This window comes from Tiliqua scincoides, chromosome 3 (genome assembly GCF_035046505.1).
Source record: "Tiliqua scincoides isolate rTilSci1 chromosome 3, rTilSci1.hap2, whole genome shotgun sequence".
Lineage (NCBI taxonomy): Eukaryota > Metazoa > Chordata > Lepidosauria > Squamata > Scincidae > Tiliqua > Tiliqua scincoides.
In genome coordinates, this window is record NC_089823.1 from 77,609,358 (window position 1) to 77,631,537 (window position 22,180).

The 22,180-nt window shown below is 39.8% G+C and overlaps 1 protein-coding gene and 1 long non-coding RNA gene across 3 annotated transcripts in view; one reads left to right on the top strand and one right to left on the bottom strand.

Moving 5' to 3' along the window:
* The window catches only part of SH3KBP1 (SH3 domain containing kinase binding protein 1), a 190,308-nt gene that overhangs the window by 144,397 nt on the left and 23,731 nt on the right, over window positions 1-22,180 (top strand). For both annotated transcript variants that reach the window (XM_066619204.1, XM_066619203.1), the window contains 5 exons: window positions 855-949; window positions 13,347-13,448; window positions 16,985-17,036; window positions 18,739-18,819; window positions 19,797-19,959. In XM_066619204.1, the coding sequence (XP_066475301.1) occupies window positions 855-949; window positions 13,347-13,448; window positions 16,985-17,036; window positions 18,739-18,819; window positions 19,797-19,959 (493 nt within the window). The remainder of the gene's footprint in view (window positions 1-854; window positions 950-13,346; window positions 13,449-16,984; window positions 17,037-18,738; window positions 18,820-19,796; window positions 19,960-22,180) is intronic.
* On the bottom strand, window positions 255-22,061 carry LOC136643839 (uncharacterized). The gene is made up of 3 exons (XR_010794060.1): window positions 21,979-22,061; window positions 17,150-17,230; window positions 255-1,387 (listed from the first exon to the last, which is right to left on the bottom strand). It is a non-coding gene; the product is annotated as an uncharacterized lncRNA (long non-coding RNA).

Below are 22,180 nucleotides of genomic sequence, written 5' to 3' on the forward strand. Positions count from 1 at the left end.
TATATACTTGTATCATATGAACTGATCTGTTAGGAATGCTTGACTGGATGCATGTGCTTATTCCTGGCAGTCACTGACTTTTAGTACTTGTCAAGAGTTAAGGTAACATCTAGAAAAGAAATCAACATGCTTGAACTATGTGTTTCTGTTCTCAGAATTGTAGGCATTCTTCCATTTTAATAATGTTGCTGCAGGAAAAGAGAAAGTAGGATGACTATATATATATATATATAAGTAAGTATAAGCTGTGGGCATTACATAGCACTTCTATGAGAATTTCCCTTACCACCTTAAAAAATGTAAATAGCATGTAGGGTGGTGTCTGACCAGGATACAAACTGTGACAGGGATCTAAAATCCCCCAACCTCACAGAAGTTTGGCAGCATTCCATGCACATGCATACTGTTTAACAACAAAAAAGGAAAAAAATGGTTCAACTCACACGTATATCATAACATAATCCCACCCCATCTTCGCTCTGTTCCACCTGCCTCCCACCGTCCTGTGCAGTGCCTTCCTGCTCCAACTGGGAATGGGAGGCTGGCGCAAGCCTTTCCACCAGTGAGATGGACTTCAGTGCTGGCACAGCATGCCTTACCATTGTCAGATTTGCGATAGTGCATGTGCTCATCCTTCTGGCAGAGACTGGCATAGGTTTGGGCCGTCCATGTAGGATACAAGCCAGTGTTTCCAAGTACATAGCACGTTGCTGGCTTAGAATATCTTTTTAATGACTTTCTAATGTTGTGGTGAAATCTTTTAATACTTCAAGCAGCTTCTGCCTTGAAAACCCTTTGGAAATACCATTGTTTTGGTAACACAATGTATTGAAATACAGTGTTTTTCCTTTCAGTAAAAGAATATTGCAAAGTTATCTTTCCATATGAAGCACAAAATGAAGATGAACTGACAATCAAAGAAGGTGATATTGTCACTCTTATAAATAAGGTAATTCTAATGATTTTCTATTTATAAAACAGTCATCCATTTTCATATGAAAACAGGAGTTGATGCTTGCTAATACTCAAACTAATCCACAGAATTGTTTGTGTATGATTGTGATCTATAGTTTAAGGTGGCTGTTTTTCAGTCTTCTTGCAAAAACTGCAGCTCTGTTTTTATCATAAAAGTTGGATCCTTCACAGTTCCTTTTTTAGTTAAACTGCATTTATATTTCTAAGGAAATAGGTTTCTCAGACTGAGAAGTGGCTCTTAGGCTTGTGATGCAAGCTTGCAAGGTATGTTGTGAATCAACACTATATCAGAAAATCTAGGTATCACAAAATGCAGAGTAACATCATTGCAGCAAGAACATAGGTCCAGCTGGTTCATCTTGGTGTGATTCTCCATTCTTTGTGGCTTTGATTCCATCCATAGTGGTGATATCTGGAAGCGGGAAGCATAGGGGTCAGATTACTTTCTTGCTTCTTACATCCATGCTTTGTTTCCACAACTGCTCACATATCACCTCAATATGGTTTCAAGGACTAGCTTGGAACTAAGCTTCTAGGTGTTGCCTCTGATTTTTTTTAAATATTGAACTATCCGGCTCAAATGCTTGAGTATTTAAAATAGCTAAGAAATGCCACACTAATCCTTATAGATAAGTAAAGTTTAAAGATTGAGGTCCCAATCCTATCCAATTTTCCAGCACCAGTGCAACCGCAATGCAGCCACAAGGTAAGGGAACAAATGTCCCCATACCTTAAGGAGGCCTCTGTGAGTGCCCCTCCACCACAGGATGCAGTGCACGCCCCATTGGCACAGATGCACCGGCACTGGAAAATTGGATAGGATTGGGCCCTTAATTAACTAAACTAAATAATAGTTAATAAACTAAATAGTTTAGTTAATAAACTAAAGTTCTAGATCAGTATTTCTCAAACTTTGGGTTAGGACCCACTAGGTGGGCTGCAAACCAGTTTCAGGTGGGTCCCCATTCATTTCAATGTGTATTTCATTTTTAATATATTAGACCTGATGGAACAGCGGTATGTGACTACATTTGAGAAATGTTACAGATCTGTACTTACAGGCTATTACATATACAATTTTCACAAGAACATAAGAAGAGCCCCACTGGATCAGGCCTTAGGCCTATCTAGTTCAGCTTCCTGTGTCTCACCTGTGCCTTCCACAGCTTCCTGTGCCCACCAAACACTTCAGAGAGCACACAAGACAGCAAGAGACCTGCATCCTGGTGCCTTCCCTTGCATCTGGCATTCTGAGATAGCCCACTTCTAAAATCAAGAGGTTGCACATTACACATCATGGTTTGTAACCCATGATGGACATTTCCTCCAGAAATTTTGTTACCAAAAGGGCTGTTTTGTTTAGGGGAATTATTACACTGCCCTTATTGGAACATTAGGATCGTAGGCTGGATAACAAGATGGCGTAATGCAGAGAACTTCCCTTTTGCTTAAAGAGGAGACTGAGAGAAAGATAACTTTTAATAAAAGATTATAGTTTTATTACAAAAGCACGAAGGTAAACATAATGCAGATGGAGAAATGATAAGTGTATGTTTCTTGGTCCTAATACTTGCATCCAATGTACCTAGCTTTCATGGTGGTTGCGTGTGAAGAGTATCTGGTGCATCCGAGGAAATCAGAAATGGAAGGGGGGTTGTAGGGAAGGATTTTAGGGGTCCCTGCTCTGCCAACCACAGCTGCTAACTAAAGATGGGGAAAGAAGGGGAGAAAAAGGGGGAAAGAAGGGAATACGTTCCAGGCGCAAGATAGTTACCTGTCCTGTAGAGCAGTTGGGGGGGAGAGTCCTGTGGAGAGGACTCTCTGACCCAAAACAGATGTGTTGGTCCTTGGAGAGAGAGAGAGCATGTGAGAGGAAGCCCTCACTTAAAAGGGGTTGGGAGACAGTGCTGAGCTGGATGGTAGCTTGATTACTACCACACAGCAGGGTGCTTGGAGCATGTAAAACATTGAAAGAGGATCAGAATGTCAGTTATCAGCAAAATTCAATGGGGTCTATGGCTGGGTTCCTAGATGGGGGAACTTAAAACAATACAATGAATACAGTAATGTAGGAGACACTTAAACAGTGATTTAAGACACCAGACTTCCTCCCATAATGTGTGACTATGGGGGTGGTGGTTGTGTAACCATGAGCTTGTGGCTTGACCAGAGTTCTGCAAATGTGGCCTGTGTGCTGGGAGAACAGTTTAGCCCGCATGATATTTTAGTCCAGGGGTGCTCACACTTTTTTGGCTTGAGATCTACTTTGAAACCCAGCAAGGCCCGGAGATCTACCAGGGGGGAAGGAAGCGTCTGACAGACACCCCCTTTAATGTATGGAGTCTAGTCAGTTTCGTCAGTTTTGTTGCTGCATGCCTGAAGAGCAGCTAAAGTGTCAGTTTCAGTGTCAGTTTAGTGTCAGCTAAATGTCAGTTTCGTCTAGTCACTAGATGAAACTGACATATTAACAGTTTGGAGAGACAGGGCTCCACGATCTACTCATTTTGCCTCGCGATCTACCGGTAGATCGCGATCCACCTATGAGCACCCCTGTTTTAATCCATAGTAACATAACCAGATATAGAGAGAAAATCACAACTAAAAGGCAAAAGGGGGTTTTCACGTAACAATTTGTCCAGTTCCTTTTTGAAGGCATCTAGGCCAGATGCCATCACCACATCCTGTGGCAAGGAGTTCCACAGACTAACTACACTGAGTTAAGAAATGTTTTCTTTTCTCTGCCCTAACTCTCACAACACTCAATTTTAGCTGATGCCCCCTTGTTCTGGTATTGTGTGAGAAGGAAAAGAGCATCTCTCTATCCAATCTATTCATTCCCTGCATAATTCTGTATGTCTCAATCATGTTCCCCCAGGTCCCTTTTTTCTAGACCTGAACAGCCTCAAACTCTGTAGCCTGTCCTTATAAGGGAGGTGCCCCAGCCCAGTAATCATTTTGGTAGCTCTCTTTTGCACCTTTTCCATTTCCACTATATCCTTTTTGAGATGTGGAGACCAGAACTGGACACAATATGCAAATACAGGTGTGGCCTTACCATTGATTTATGCAATTACATTATAATATTAGCCGTTTTTTTCTCAATACCTTTTCTAATGATCCAAAACAGAATTCACCTTCTTCATCGCCACTGCACGTTGGGTCAATGATACATTTTCACGATGATAGTCTATGGGGCTTATTTCCTTGTAAGTGTGGATAGGGTTTCAGCCTTTGGAATGTTTGGGAAAAAATTTTTAAACCAATCAGCAGCAACTTGGGAGGGTTAGCAGAGTTCTCTATTTCAAATAATTTTTTTAACGAATACCTATTGTAAACTTTTAAATTTACTTAATTGATTTTATTTGGTATAGGGTTGTTAAAAATTTTCCTGCTTGATGATGTGACTACCAGCCATGACATCACTTCCAGTTTATTGATATCATTTCTAGTGGATCCTGACAGTGGGTCACTAAAAAGTGAGTCCCAGTGCTAAAAAGTTTGTGAACCACTGTTCTAGAAGTTATCAGCTAATTATTTTTTTTTTAAGTTTTGGCATGTGTCATTTTATTTAAACAATTAAATTATAGTTTATAAGGGAGATGAGTGATGAACAGTTCTTTGACAGATGGAATGTCTAGATTAAAGAAACAGATAAAATGAGATGGGATTATAAATAAATTTGAGACATTTATTTCCTGTAATCCATTAAAGTATTTTTCCCTAAATCAAGAGTATGTTGGATATATCTTTCTCTCACACTCACCTATCCTCCTAAGCACTTACCCATTTGCCTGTTTCTGTTAGAACGGGCAATTAATGTCAATAATTTATTGTTTAGTAACCCTAGTTTCATGAAGAAAGCTTCAATTCTATGCACATTTACCTGGGAGTAAGCTCCACTGAACCGAGTAAGTGGGAGTAAATGAGAATAGAATAGCATTGTAAGTCATTCTGCATCTACTAGTGTTTTCCTGCATGTGTGAACCATGTGAAAAGGTCCGCTTACTAGAAAGAAGTGTTCAGTATTCTGTAATGCAGTACAATTCCTATTTCACATCCGCCTCCAAGAATTCTTACACCAATTATTGGGGCCTGTATTTAACTTTAGATGTAAAGTGTTGTTTCTCATAAAACATTTTCTGTCTAATTAGATTAATTATAGTTCATTCACGAAAGACTAACAAATAATTATTTTGTAACATTTTATTGCATACTCCCAGATCCACCACTTCCCCTCAGAACGCAAATGTGCTGTTAGTGTTTAAAAATACTTTAACGTTTACAGTGTGCTAGAATATATTGGGAGTTATTTAAAACTTACATTATATAGCAAAATTTGATTGTAGTCGGTTGTCTTATTGACCTAATATATCTCCCAGACACCTACTTATACAATCTATTATAGCTGTTGTGTGAGTACTGTGGAATCATTTCTATATTCTGTCAGTGGGCCACAGCTTTTATCAGGCCTTTAAAAGGCAATGACAGAGCCAAAGGGGCATACCTTAGCAAACGATTTGAATTATTGGAGCAATTACATTTCATCCAATATCCTTTCATTTTAGTGCACCCTAAATGGAACCAACATTCAGTAAAGGCACCCGAGCTCTAGCACTTATCACTTTAATGATGCATACTTTAAAATACTTTTATTTGTTTATTATTTGCAAAACAATTCTGATTTTTTTTGTTAAATTGAATGTCTTTTTAATTTACCCCAGAACTCTATAAAGAGCTTACAAATAGGAACAGACTAGAGCTCTAGAGCTAACATTGCAAAATACAGTTAAACATAATACTGAAATTCCAGCATAAAAAAATCAATGTAATCCAGGCTGAAAACCTACAAAATGCTCCAACATCTAACAGGACTTGTAGAAGATGCTGAGAATTAGTAGGTTTTTTGGTTACAGCTATTTCCTCAGTATTTGAAGCACAGCTGGAAAGGACCTAACCTGTACCCTGACTATCCATTTCCCCCCCTGACCATTTCAAGTAGCAAATAATAAGGCACGAGTAGGCTTATATGGAGAGATGCAAGGCCCAGGCAATTTAAAACTTTATAAATGATAATCTGCACCTTGAATAGAGGTACAGACTATATCTGCTTTGGAGGAAAAATATAGCAACTGGGGGGTTGATTTTTTGCGTGCAGTTTCTGTTCATTAAAATACCATTTCCACAAGCTTCTTAATTATTCATTAAGCCTTTTTAAAATTAGGCACACTTTACAATAATTGTGGTGCAGTCACAGGAGAGATCGTGTGTCAAATTTTGTCTGGTCTGAAAAATGAGTTATTTCAAAACAGGCATGTGAAACTTGTTTCATTCAGCTGGATGAAGTTAACCTCTATGGTGCCTGTTGAGGACTAGATGTGACATCATTAAGCAGGTGGTAACCAAAAATAAGCACTTTGTTCTGGTCTAGGAAATCATTAGCTGTGCATGACAGAAGAGAATATATACAAATGTTGATCATATTTTTCAATGTAGGAGAGCCCAAATATCTTCTGGGCTGTCTGTTCAGCAGCATTGCTTCTGCTCAGCAGTATTCCCTGTATTTTTTTCCCTACTTTGTGACACAGTTACTGTAACAACCTGAGTAGTACCTAATCACTGACATCTTAAAATGGGCAATGGCTAGTCTGACTTAACTATTATGACCGCACCACCTACATCTCCTGGTCCTCCCTCGACCAGCAATCACCCTCCAGTGCTGCCACCCTCAGTCACCTCATCCTAGCACTAAGGCAGCAATCCTAACCACATTTTCCTGAGAGTAAGCCCCACTGAACAAAATAGACTTACTTCTGAGTAGACCTGGTTAGGATTGTGCCCTAACTTTCTTAAACTATCAGTGATCTGCTCTCACGCCTGGCTACCAAGCGTCACTTTTATCTGCGATATGCACACCTTGTCTCATTTCTTTCACAGGTTCCAGCAGGCATGAGGAAGGAAAGAAAACAAAGGAAAGTGATAAGCTGGCCAGCAATGTCTTTCAGTTCCTATTGCAACTGAGAGTCATGCTGCCAGTTGTTCTTTCACAGTTCAATTATCACAAGCCCAGTTATCCTGTGGGATGGCTAAGAAGATTCCAGTGGGACTTATGTTTGATGCTCCTAAAACATTTCAAATATTAAAATCATAGCATTTGGATACAGTATATTAAATGGGAGGAGTAATTTATTAAAATATTAAATGAGAGGAGTATATTAAATGGGAGTAATTTAATTACTGTATTAAATTAATACAGTAATATACTGTATTAAATACAGTATATTAAATGGGAGGAATTAGGTGCAATCCTTTTATTTTCTGTTTGTATAACCATAGGAAGTATTTTTGCAAAGCAATCTTAGAATGTTATCTCAGTTCTATAAGGAATTTAAAAAAAAAAGACATATGAGTACTGGTTCAGGTTTCTGCTGGAAACAATGTGGAGTTAAGGGAATATACACCTGTACGTGGCAGAAGTAATGCAGGTTATTCTCTGGATGTCGTGTTTAGACTCCTTGGTGCACCTGACATACAGAAATTAGGTTGTATCCAGATTCTGATTTCCATTAAAGACCAAAGGATGATTCAGAATTTGTTAGCTACAACTAGAAAATGTTTGGTGCATGTGTCTAAAGAACTTTGGTTATGTGGATTAAGGACTGGCTGATAAGCATCTGGAATGTTGCAGTCATGGAAAAAACAACATTAAAAAAACACTTTAGAGCGACAGTAATTCAAACATACATTTCAAAGAACTTAATACGTTTTGGGAAAATGTGTGCAGATATGGCTTTGATACAGCAGCTTAAGAAAGATGTAAATATCTTTAATTATATCTTTATAATTATATTTAATAATATTTTCAGTCTTTGAAATATGTAAATCTTCTTTTGCACATGTTGATGTAAACTTCTCTTCTAATAATAAGATTATGCAACAAAAAATAATGCATTTAGCCTAACATGCTGTATGGCCCTTAGTTATCTCTAGCATACATTGTGACTTTAAATTCATCCCCTCTAACCTCTTTAATGAGTGTAAGCCTGCTTCCCAGAATGGAAGGAACTTGTAGCCATGGAGCACTTCTGCATGAGAGTTTAGGATAAAACCGAACAAAAGATACTTCAATGTATTGTACAGGAACACCTCAGTAAGGACTGATATCATTACAAGAAGTCCAGTAAAGGTTGAGATGTATCATAGAGATTTGCAGTGAAACAACTATCCGCCATGGAATAGAATGAAAGATTAAAGCAATATTTATGACATTAAGCAACAGCTTTGGTTACAAAAAATACAGAGCACAACCTACAGCATCCCAAAGTTAAGATGTCAATGTAATTTGTATCACAAAAGTGAAATGGATTTATAGCTCTTTCTGACAATGTAATTTTTCCTAGACATTTCACTACATTTTTAAATTAATTGCCAAGTGCTGGATTAAAGTTCTGGTTGTTTTCTGTGCATTGAGAATTATTTTCTCTGCCCCCCCCCTCCAAAGGTCAGAGTTTTGTGTATGCACATACATGTGTTTTGTATCTCTTTGTTCTTTTCACTGTGTCTTATTAGCATGATAAACTTACTGGTATTATGTTACATACTGTGGTACTTTCATTTACAGGCTATCTGGATATCTTAAATGAATGACAGTTTATTTAATTTTAAGCTTCTAATATTTGCCAAATTTGCAAAAGAGTGATGGCAATCTGTTCACTCTATGTGCCAGCAGAACCTTTTGCAGAGGCAAACATCTTTAGTTTGTTGTTTAACAGACATCTGTGGTTAAGAAGAACATTCTTTCAACTATATGGCGAGTCGCATGTGTGACTGGATATTGCATGGCTGGGAATTCTTACCCTTACTTATTGTTTAGGGAAAAAATTTTTATCCTGCCTTTCATCCTCCAAGGAATCTCCCCCACCCCAAGGCAGTTCTCATCAATTAAAATGCACAACATAGTGACAAAAAACATAACCCCGCTCTTCTTCTTTCTCCTTTTCATGGAAGTTGGTATCTCATGGCCACTGTGAGAGAGAAGGGGTACAGTCTTAGCTTTCTTTTCTTTCTTTTTTTAAGATGCAGCAGATAAAAAGTGGTGATGATGGCTCTTCACCTGCTAACTTTTTTTTCCTTCCTCCTCCTCTGCCAGTTAGTGCTTCATGATCCATCCACATGGGTGGGGATGATGGGATGTTGATTCCATGGTAATGTAGCTGGCTTGTTCATGAGGTCAGATCACTTAGATGTTCCCATGGATTGGATTTGCTCATGAATAAGCATTTCCTACACAACTTCCCAAAAGTCTAAAGGGCACCTTAAACATAGAAATACCCAGGAAATGCAAGCTCACTGTGTAGCTATGTTACTTGAAAACATAATATGCTTACACCACTTGGCTTCTAATATAATAATGTTCCACCCACTAGGTCTCTGCAGGTCATGCTGTCATTTGGAAATCCTTAATAAACCCTGAAGAGTAGTTGAAATCTAAATTAGCAGCTAATAGTAATTACACAGGGAAGTAATTTTATACTGCAGAGTTTGCCAAGAGGGTGGTAGTTTCCCCGCTCCCCCTTTCAGGCAAGTAAAGATTCTTGCAAATTGAGGGCCATTTGTATTTTTGTTCTAATATTAAAGCCTGAAGGTGTTCTAAATTTATGGAGAGGCAATAGCTCAGTTGTAGAGCTCATGCTTTGGGATACAAAATATTCCAGATTCAAGGATTTCAGATGCTAAGATCTCAGATAGCAGGCCTAGGAAAGACCTCTGCCTGAATCCTTGGAAAGTTGTTTCCAGTGGAAGTAGACAGGACTGGATCTGATGGGTCAATGATCTGGGTATAAATCAGTTACATGTATTCCACATTTGCCATCAGTTCTGCATGCTAGTTTCTGCAGCCAATTCTCTAGCATCTCACAGTCAAAAACCATTGTACACAACAGAAAAGGTCTACATTCTGCAAAGTTGCACCACGACTGCATTTTTTTCCTTTTCACAGGTCTTTCAGCTGATGGCAATAGTGGAATACCCAATCCACATGGGATGTATATTTGGTATGGGGCAAGTACTAAACTCAATGAATTCTATCATATGCAATGACTTGTGTTACTAAAATGAAAGAAAACAAAACTTGCAACATAAACTGAAATTAGGAATAGGCAGGCGTTCCCTTTCTCACCTTGCTAGTGTCTCCCTGCACTCATTCTTCCTGCAGATGTAAGAGGAGCAAGGAGGGTTCCTTCCTTCTTTTGCCCCATCCTCAGTTGCCCAGGTGCACAGTGCACCAGGACTAAAGCATGGGGACAAGGAGGCTTTTTCTCCTTCCTTCTCTCTGAGGATCCAGAAAATCAGGTCTATGTTACAGAGGGAAGAGAAGAAGGAACAAGCCTCCTTGCAATCATGCTATACTTGTGCCACGTGGCACATTGTGACAACCAGGGACAGAAAAGAATAACAGAAATCTCTCACCTCACTGGTGCTGCTCCCACTGTCAGAAGTATGAGTAAAAGGTATATTTGTGGGAGCTGAAGGGCTTATGAAAAGGATTAGTGGGAACAGGGCAGAAACAAGCTTTGGCACCCCATGGGTGGGCCTTTTTTTCAAAATTCCTGAACTCAGACTGGGAGAACTTCACAATATGTCTGCTGAAAATTGTTTGTATTTGACCAGCTTATTCCCTTTGCTGTGCAGATCATAATAATCACATTGGGGCAGGGAGATTTTTTTCTTTTTCTTTGTATGGTGCTAGACAGATGGCTGGATTTTTATAAATAGTCATAGCAGTGATGAGACATCAGGAAGTGTCGTTCCGCTGCAGGCCAAGGTGGTTCTGTGCAAACAGATGTTACACTTTACTCACTCTCTTTTTCTCCATTACCTTTGCATATCTGTATAAAGATAACAGTGGCTGTGTTTATATTTCCCTGCATTCTGAATGAGTGGTCTTCATAATACAATTAAGCTGCACATTCTTTGACAGCCAAGGAAATTCATTATTTTTCCATTCACATCCTTCATCTCAGTAAATAACAACATGCAAGAGGCCTTCACCAGAGGAATGCAGTTAGAAGTAGTCTTTTAGGCACTCTACTCATAAACCATAAACTTATAAACAGCACTTTGAATTTGCACCCAGAAGGTATTGGCAGCCAATACAGCTGCTACAACAGTGGTGTGATGTAACCTCAGGACTTCTCCCAGGTTAGTGCTCTTATTTCAGCATTTTATATGACCTGAAATTTCTGAGTGATTTTGAAGGGCAGCCTCATGTAGGACATGTTACAGGAATCAAATTTTGATATGATCTATTTGTGGGTGCCTGTTGACGTGTCTGATAGGTGAAGTTGGCACACCTGCTGAAACTGGACAGAAGCACTTCTGGCCACAGCTAGGACATGCAGGAATAAGGCTGGATCCAGGAGTGATTGCAAACTGTGTACCTGGTTCTTCAAGGGGAATACAATCCCCTTCACAAAACGTTGACATTCTGCTATCAAATCAGCAGGTCACAGGACCAGAAGTACTCCTGTCTTTGTCTGAGTTTAACTTTTTGTTTGTATACCATATTCAACCCATTCCTGATCCCAGGCAATCATTCAGGATCTCCTCCATCTCCCTCATTTGTAATGCCTGGGAGAAACAGGGCTGCCTGTCATCTTCATACTGATGACAACCAAACCCTTGGAAGACCCCTGACAATGATTTTGTCAATATTAAATAGAAAGCAGATCAAGATGCTAAGCAAGACCACTCCAGCACCACTTTCTGGAATCTATCATCTAGGAAGGATTTGAGCCAACACAGTACTGTGCTTCCAGGCTCACATCCCTACAGAGTAATCCAGAAGGATTCCATGGCTGGTGAAAAGTTCAGCAGAACCAATAGAGACGCATTCCTCATTTAGGACGTGATCCTGAGCCGGCTTACTGCTGGCAAGCACTGTTGCAAATGTGCTGTAAGGCACATTCACTAGCCCTTACTGCAGGCCCAACTGCACTGGGCCAGTTCCAGTGCTGGGCCCATGTTCTGCTGCCCGGTGGTCGCCCAGACCGCTGGGTGGCAGAGAGGTGAGGGAGGCATTCTGGGGCGGGGGGAGGTGGGAAGAGGGCAGGGAGGAAGCGTGGTAGGAGAGGGAGCAGGGCAGGACTGGGGGAACTCTGCTCCACCAGATGCTGAGCCCCATACTGGGCAACGTGGTCCTACAAAGAACTCTTCAATTTTGCAGCAGCTCAAGATCTGTTGCAGAATTGAGTAGCCCCATTGTGGGGCTACTTCCCTTACGCAGAGGAAGGGGACGAAAGTGGCTACCTGGGGTTTTCTGGATACCACGGCAGACTTTTTGATGCTGCAGCAGCCCTGAACACTGGGCAGTTTAGGATTGGGCTGTTAGTTTCCAGCATAGGTAATCCATTTGAGCAGTCATTGTGATCTACAATTTTGAAGGATTGTGAATGAATCCTAAGAGATTTATTAGGAATCCTCAAACCCTAATGGGCACTGGTTCTCAAACGTTTTAGACAGGCTGCTCCATTGACTTATTGGGCCATTGACTGCGGCTCTCCATTAGGGTTACAATCCTATACATTGTATAGGGTGGTGAGTTTTTCACAATAATTCCATGGCTCCCCTGGCTAGTTTCCCTGGCGAGCCACAGCTCACAGCTTGGGAACCACTGCTATTGGGTGTTTTGGGGAGAAATGCGGATGGCGTGTGTACTGATCATTTAACAGGTATATATTACTCTTAACAGGTAACAGGTATGTGGCAAAGTCATGATTTGCTACCTATTCTATATCTTGTATCCCAAAACATGTTGAACAGGGAACTCCCAACTTATTTTTGACTTGTTAAAGTATTTAGCTAACTGGGCTAAGAGGCATCTTTTAAGTGGTGGCATTCTCATGTCTAGTGGAACAGAGCAACTGTTCAGTACAGCATCTTGTCCAGAAGCTATTTCCATCCTGTGTCTTTTTCTGAATTGTGAGTCCTCTAGGAGAAGGAACCATCTTTACATATATTTAGCTGCGTAAACCATTTAATGAGCCTTTTTGTTGAAATATGATATATAACCATTTTTAATAATGTAAACCACTAGACACTACATCACACACTTATCACTCCATGTGTACTTCATCACATTAATCACCATCACATATGTTCATCTGAATTAACCCTCAGAGAAACTGGAAGGCAGTTCACCAATGATCATTGAGAAATGAACCTGAGGAATCTGATCCCATGATGAAGCTTGCTTTCTGTATAATTAAGTTTCCTCTACACTATCTCTGCTTATAGGGACTATAAATCCTGCCATATCCAAAAGACATGTATTTTAACATATGCACATTTATTTTCATTTTCTTAATATTCCATAGGATTGCATTGATGCTGGCTGGTGGGAAGGAGAGCTCAATGGCAGAAGAGGAGTGTTTCCAGATAACTTTGTTAAGCTGCTACTTCCTGACTTTGAAAAAGAGGTAGGAGCACTTTCCCTTACATTATAAAGGGTGCAATCCTAAAGGCGCCTAATGCCGGCCCAAGTCCCTTGGGACAGTATAGGAGGGTCGCAAACGTACCATAAAGCACGTTTGTGCCTCTGTGGGTGGGAGCCGCAGTGGCGCATTTAGATGCACCAACACGCGGAGGCATGCAGGGAGCCAGGGGCGGGGCTGGGACCCGGCAGTTATGCCGGATTCCAACCCCCATCCCCAGGATGAACAGAGCGACTTCTAACCGCTCTGCTCTCCTCGAACTTGCGCCAACTCCAGAGGTGGCGCAGGTCCAAGGAGACCCATAGGGGCACGCAGCCCTTACCCAGGGGTAAGAGGAAGATCTTCCCCTTGCCTCTGGCAGAGCCGGTGCACCCAACGAACCTGCGTTGGATGCAGTGCAAGCCTCCTGGCTTGCCTGCTCCAGCGCAGGTTTGGATTGCGCCCAAAGTCTAATATTTGAGTTTTTAGAAACCTCTCTGCCTTTCTTGTGGAACTTGTTATTTAGGATAAAATGTCCGAATGCTGAACCTTTAAAGCCCATGGAAAATTATTACAAATGATTCCATATGTGCGTGGCTCTTCTAAAGCTTGGTATCAGCTAACAGAGGTCATCAGGCTTCCACAGGATTCTTACGAAAGCCCAGGCTCTATTAGCTTTAGAGTTGATCATTTTATTTTTAAATTGCTTTATTGAATTGTGCTCAAAAATATTACACATACTGCTGTGGTGTGTGAAGTGGCTGGGTCATTAATGCTGGGACTGCTAAGAACCGAGAATAAAACACTTAGTTCCACTGGATCCTGAACTCCATATCCAGCCTTCCAGTCCAACACAGAGTCTCTGGCAAAATAGCTGGTAAAGACTTGAGGGCTTGGGGAAAGCCCCTGCCATGGGGCTTTCCCCAGAGGGACAAAAGTCCCCTTCTCCAGAGGAAACCTCCAGCAACTGCCATGGTGCCACAGGATGCAGTAGTAGCCACTTTGGCGCTGCTGTATGTGGCTGTTGCTCCACCTTTAGGATTGGGCTGTGAATGGATACATTTTACTTAGATCTTTTTTGTAATTGGTATGATATGATTTAAAACAAAAGATAAATGTGTCAACTCCAAAAAAGGCCATGCTTAAAGTGAAAAATGATATATAATGAATAAAAATGTCAAACAGCAAATGACTCTGACAAATAAGTTATTGTAGGATGGATATATTAAGTATGTATCTGTAAAAAAAATCTGTGTGTGTAAGAGAGAGACAAGCTGAGTTTTAAAAAAGTTTCCTACAAATGTACAAAAAACAACCAAATAAATGTTTGTATAGTTAGGAAAAAAAAAAAAGAATTTGTTTACACATACATCACTACAAAACGATTGGGTACTCATAATGGAGTAGACATGGCACCCTAAACAAAACTGTTATATTTATCTTAATATGTTTACCTTTTTTGACAATATTTTTCCCTTCCCTGACAGTTCTGCCCTGACAATTTATATCAAGGAGCTGGAACTTTGGGACTAGTAGAGCTTTCTTAAGACCTACAAGATCATTTTTTAAAGCAGTTTGTGTGTCATTTTGTAATAAAACACACATTGGCCTCAGTACCTCTTGGTCCTGTCTTCTTTTTTCTCTCCACCCTTTTTCCCACTATGTACTGGACCCAATCCTATCCAACTTTCCAGCACCAGTGCAGCCCCAAGGAAAGGGAACAAACATTCCCTTACCTTGAGGAGCCTATGTGACCATCCCTCTATTGCAAGAAGCAGTGCGTGCCCTGTAGGCTGGAAAGTTGGATACAATTGTGCCCAGTCTACCACTACTAATGTATGCCATTCTCTCGACCCAGTTGAAAGCATATGAAAACATATGAAACAAGGTAATTGTTGCTCATGCCATACTGTCCTCAACATACATATTGTCCCCTGCTTGCAGAGAAGACTGGAGCTAAAAAGATCAAGGAAAAATGTGGAATCATGGAGTCCAATGTGAAAGCAAGCATAAAATGCAAGATTGTAGAATTGGGAACCCAATCCTATGCATGTCTACTCAGAAGTAAGTCCCAGTAGAGTCAGTGGGGCTTACTCCCAAGAAAGTGTGGATAGGATTGGGCTGTGGGTCAAGTACCAGTCATATAAACTGTACAGACAAGCGTTTTAACTTGCCATTTGCATGTTTAGTGAATGAGCGAATTTGAAATGACCTAACTCTTTTCTTAAACCTTTTTTATATGTTAGAGAGTGGCATTTGCTTGAACGTGGTTGCTGTTTCAGATATTCTAGTCCAGTGGTTCCCAGCTGGTGGGCTGTGACTCACCAGCCAGGGAAGCACTGCTCTGGTCCCTTAAGGAGCAGGAGCGGGGGATGGCAGCAATATGATCCCCAGGATCATGCTGCTACTGGGCTGATCAGGGTTTTTTTTACTTTCCCTTCCACAGCGATTGTCTCCAGGAGTCACACTGAGCCCTCTACAGGGCTCCCCAAGCCTCTGTAAGTGTAAAATATGTGATTAGAAACCACTTCTGGTTTTCCAGTTGAAAACTGGAAGTGGTGTCTGATTGCTTTTTTTTTACACTTACCGAGGCTTGAGGAGCCCTGCGGAGCCCTCCCTGCACCTTCCAGAGGCCAGCACTGCAGAAGGTAAGTTTAAAAAATCCCTGATCAGTCCCAGCTGCAGCACGATCCAGGGGATGGTGTTGCTGCCATCCCCCTTCCTCTACAAAGATTTAAGTGGTTCCCTCCTCATGAGAAGGACTTTGGGAACTGCTGTTCTAGTCGTACTGAAAACCGTTTATAGTACCAGTTACCTGTCAGTGATATGTACCTGTTTTTCTCTGTGATCTCAAGGCTCTCAAATATAATAAGCAGGAACAGAATTGAATCTCAAAGGGATTTGGTAATCATGTTTGTTTTACATCCTCTGTACTTCAGACCTTTTTGGATTGAAGGTGGGTGGATTTGAGAGAGAAAAAAATAACACCTAATAGGTTGTTGATGTGCATAATTAGTTTCATTCCATCAGGATTCGATACCTTTAATAACTGTGCTTTACAGTGTCCCCGACAAATGAGATAACAACCATATCACAGCAAATGAGAAAAAACATGACCTCTGGGGTGTATTTCCTGTGATCTGCATTTACTAATTTATAATAATAATAATAATAATAATAATAATAATAATAATAATAATAATAATAATAATAATAATAATAATAATATACAGGTATTTTTTAGCTGATTGTATAAAATTTCTTTCAGCTTGTGTAATGCCTACTTGTTATGATAATAGCTTTGGGTATTCATTAGGCTTCCTCTAACACACACATGGTATATTTCCTTCCTTATGTCCATTATAAAATTGAAAAGAGTTGGTTTTTTGTTTACATTTTCTTACATTTAATTTATTTGCCAAATTGGTAAAAGACCTTACAAACTGAAGTTATTTTACTCTTTGACGTATAAGAATAAAGTGCATCTTATGTTCAGCCCAAATTCTTGTTGTTAATCTTGTGTGCACTTCCTTTTACTTTAGAGACCTAAGAAACCACCACCGCCATCAGCTCCTGCTATCAAGCAAGGATCAGGTAAAGCACTGCTGTCATGTAATAAGCATCAGGAAATACACCATATAGACAGTAAAACCACTTTTCTTCCTTGTAATGGAAGCTCTCAGTCACTATGTCTCTCATGCACATACCTTCTAGTTGTAATAACTGTTCTAGAAGCTCCAGGGTTGCTGATGTCAATGAAAATGATTTTGACAGTGCTAACCAAGAACCTGTTGAGTTCGGTGAAAAACTATGTGTTACATTTTTGCTGAGCTAGGCAGGAAGGATTGTTCTTTATGGAAGACATATATACCTGTTTACTACAATACATTTTAAAACACTATTAGTATGCGCCTACTTTTTTTTTTTTTTAAACATAGAACAGTGGTTCCCAAACTTTTTAGCACTGGGACCAACTTTTTAAAATGACCATCTGTCAAGACCCACCTAGGTTTACCAGACTGTTAAAAATATGTGATCTAGAAAGAAATAATACTTTATTATAATAACCAGAAAAAGACCCTCAAACATTTATCTCTCTATATTTACACATGCTTGCAAACTGCAAGAGCTGAGCTCTTTGCAGGGTAATTAGCAGCTACAATATCTGATTTTTGAACAGCCTCAGGACTTGAGGCAATTAGTTATTTGATCTTTCCATCACCCTTTGGGGACCCACCAAAAATCAGGTTGCAACCCACCAGTGGGTCCCTACCCACACTTTGGGAATCACTGACATAGAAGAACTTTAATTTTATGACTGAAAGATTGTTTATCAGATAGCTCTCCAAGTTATCTGGTATCAGTAATGTGCCCTTGCCATAAAGTGGTTGTTAAAGAACAGAGTTGCCAATTGTTATCCTCATGACTGAAATTAAAGCCAGTAATGTCTGAGATGCATCCTCTCTAGTTACATTGTAATGCTGGAGTATACCATGCAGGTGATTGGCCATAATTTTGTTAACTAAATAACAGATGGGCAGATGAAAACTTACCAACAAGGGTCAATCTCAGTTGGCATGTTAAATAGCAAACACAATAGTCTGGTGTACCTGAAGGATTAAAATATATTATCCTTACATATTAAAATATGTAATCCTTTTGTACATTGGTGTGATTTGGTGCACATTGTACCAAAGTAGGTACTAGCTTACCTAAGCTTATGCTTCATTATCCACTGGGGTTCCGTTCTGGAACCCCCAGTGAATAAAAAAAATTAGTGGATGCCAAATCAGAGGAAATTTAAAAACCACTTCCAGTTTCTTGCTTCTCCATTGTCATCCCAGAATGCACTGGTATAGGTGCTATACCACATTCAGTTACCAGATGGGGTGAATAATGGAATCTAATGAAATAAATTATAATAAAATAAATTACAATCATTTAACATTGTGAAGGTAGGAAATTGGATTTTGGTGCTTTTTTCCCTTGTTACAAGGCATTTAAAGGTAGACCCCAGTATCAATAGTGAGTCAAATCAGTGGATACCGAGGTCCCACCTGTATATCCAATTTGGGTAATCTCATTTGTGAAATGCTACTTCTGTTGAACTAGTCCTAGCTAAAACAAAGTGTGTTCATACGTGGAAGCCATTCTACAATGTAGACAGATACTTATAATACAATTCCTTAGGGTTGTTGCATTATTGATTCCCAAAATCAAATTTGATATTTTCAAGTATTCTGTACTCTGATTCCCCTCCTCCCCCCAAAAAATGAATTGATGTCTTTTTTGGCAGCTACCACAGATAGAAAGCATGAAATCAAAAAAGTACCTCCGGAAAGACCAGAATGTCTTCCTCATCGAACAGAAGACAAAGGTAGGAAGTACACTTCTGATGGAAAAGTGTGTTTGAGTCTATATTTTGTAACTTTGTTAGAGGAGAAATCAAACCAAGTTCATGGTCATCCGATCTATCCATACCTTTTGCTGTTGATATTAGGTTGAGCGAAATGGGATAGAAAGAATAATTCATAGAGACACTGCTGTGGGTACTAGAACAGGTATAAGAAAAGTTCATTTTGATTTTCGGTAAACAGCATCGACCATTTGTAATGTTAATATAGTACTGCTATAGCTGGTATAGCAAAACAGATGGACAGATAGTTTCCTTTACAGAATTCTGTTTGAACTCCATTCTGGATGCAGTGGTTGGGACTGTTTCTCATCTCTTGTGTTTTGGGAAGTATAAGACACATACTTGGTCCTGAATGGAATCCTGTTCTGAAGGCTATATGTCAGATGCTCCCCCTTTCTTTTGGGGCTCAGAGAAAGTAGAACTGACCCTGATTATTTGCAAGGCTGCTATAGCACATTAGGTTAATGCAAAGTATTTTTGCCCCTATATGTATATTTGTAATTTCAAATATTAGGTTTGCATTAATGTTTAGACCCATTTGTAAATTTCAGTGGATCATTACTTCCCCAGCAATATTATTGACTTCCAAGAGTCACCTCTGGAATCATTAATTTTAAATATGCAGGTTTTCTACCTTAGCTCTATAAAGAAAAGAGAATATGGAACTGTGGTCTACTCTAAAGGCATATTATATGCGACTTTTAATTCTTTTGAGGAACCAAGTAATTTTATTTGTATTTATTTAAAAAGTTAGAAATAATATTGATAATATTATTACAGCAAATAAAATATAATATATATTACTACCACAATAAAGAGAAGTGGAAAATGCAGTATTTTTCTTCAGTTGGGTTTTGCTGTTGTTTGCAGCTTCTGTATGTCAGAGAGTTCTCCTTAAAAATGTCTTTATTCTTTTGGGGGCGAAAATTGATTTAAAGAAAGACCAGAGAGAGAGCAAAAGCTGTTAGATTTACAGAAGCCTTCTGTTCCTGCTATACCACCGAAGAAACCTCGACCACCAAAAACAAACTCTATGAGCAGACCTGGTACATTGCCTCCAAGAAGACCAGAAAGACCAGTTGTGCCTATGACCCATACAAGGTATTACTTCTTCCACTGCTAATTGAACTGATGAGTGACTGAGGGTGCAATCCTAACCAATTTTTCAGCACTGAGATAAGGGCAATGTGGCTCTGAGGTAAGGGAACAAACACTTATTTACCTTGAGGAGGCCTACATGCCTTCCATCCAGCTGCAGGATACAGCACTTGCCCCATTGGCAAAGCTATGTCAGTGCTGGAAAGTTGGTTAGGATTTGGGCCTGACTCTCTAACAAGAAATCTGTGGGTGATAAAAAATATTTAAACCTTTACACCGCAATCCTCTGTTCAGAGTTATATGTGCTTAAGTCACTTTTGAAGTATTATTGTATGTGGAATTACAAACAAAAAATCTGAAGAATCTGTAGAGCAATGTGGGAGAATAAAATTCCCCGTCTCAAACAAAATATTGTGATTGATATGACTGTTTTGGGGGAAAAAATGAAAGATTTGGCTTCCAGTTAGGTAGTAGAACCATTATACTTTTCTACCTGTGACATAATGAAGCAATTTGGTCAATTTGTCTAAGGGATTTAATGATGGTGGGCTTTCATCATCAAAAAGGTTGCAGATTAGATTTTGTAGTAATTCAATCTGATTATGGAAAAATTGTAGAAAAATTCTGTTTTGGTGCTGAACCAAAATGGGGGCTTCTTTTTACCAAAAGTTGTCCACCTGTCCCCTCCACTGATCTCTCAGAAATTTTCACAAGGTGCTGCAAAGGGCACCTTGTTTAGCAATTATACAGAGAAGAATATCTGCTGATGCCAAAGATATACCTGTTACCAAGATGGCTAAAGTAGGGAGACTTCAATAATTAGTTCCCACCACAGTTTGTAGACCAATTGCACACCCTCTGCCTGCTGTTTATGGGGAGGGAGGCTTCTATTGGCTTTCAATATGTATGGGACATTTTTACTGCATAGAAGCAATGAGTCTTCCCAGATTTAGAAGCAGCAAGAGAGAGTCTGTCATCACTGGACTCTAAAATGCCAAAGAGTGTGGACCAGTGAAACTTACGGGTTGAGCAGGGAAGGGATTTTAAAGCTGAGACAAAATGCCTTTCATATCACTGCCCTGTTTTCAGGTGGCAGAAATGGGATCATTGTGGCAATTTGGGGTGTGTGTAAAAGGGGCAAAGCCAGCTACACTTAATGATTGTAGTTCCTGTAGTCTAGTTGACTAGCCACTCCCAACTATCAGGCCTGCAAGGAAGAATTGCTGCTTGTCAGGACTGAGCTAAATAAATGCAACTAAATTAATTATGATGGGAGGATTGGTTTCTGGAGAAATGTTCATCCCATATAACTCTCAATGTTGAGAGAAATTCAGTTCAGCCAGTAAACATCAGTCATGAGTTCAAGCTTCCAAATCAGAGCTACGGCCAACCTCCAGATATTCAATGATGAGAGAGGGAAACTCCTTTTACTGTATCCCCTTTAGAAGGTCATTGTAGAGATAGAGCAAGAGAGGCAGGCAAGGATTTTTTAAAGGCATAAATATAAGGCAGGGGCCGCAAAACAGGAAGAAACCACAGGAAGGGTGCTTTAGAAGTTTGCCCCCATTCTGGTTTTGAGCCCAATCACACCTCCCCCCCCCCCCCGTTGCCCTTTGAAATGGAGAGAAATTGCATATCCAAATAAATACTGTACACAGCAAATATTGCAGGCTAATTTTTTTTTTTCCTGAATGCTTGTTCCCTTGACGGAGAAGTTAACCTATACAATAGACTACAAAGTTGTTCTCTTTACATATCCCATTTCAGTGCTCATCCATAATGCCACCATTCAGAAGCAAAAGACCTCCCTCTGAAATTATCCATAGAAAGTCATTAAGCAACAAAAGCTGCAGTGACAGAACTGCTCACATTGGAGAAACTGCAGTCAGCAGCAGAACTAGGGAGCAATTAACTCAGTGATCACAGCTTGATACTTTATCCATTTATCAGTTAATGGGTCTGCACATTTCTACCTTTCGTGTAATCATGATTTCTGAGAGCAAATTATTATTTTAAACTTACTGATCAAAAAGGATGTCCTTTATTTTCTTCATCTCGAGATGCTGTTAACATTGGATAAATTGTTTAGGACACTTGCAGATCTAAAATAGGCACTTTTGACAGGTGTTAAAGAGAAACAAGATAAGGTTAATCCAGGCAGCATGTCGGTTTGCAAGAGATGGCTGTCTCTGGCAGCTTGTTGTGACCCAGGTGCTGTGCAAGA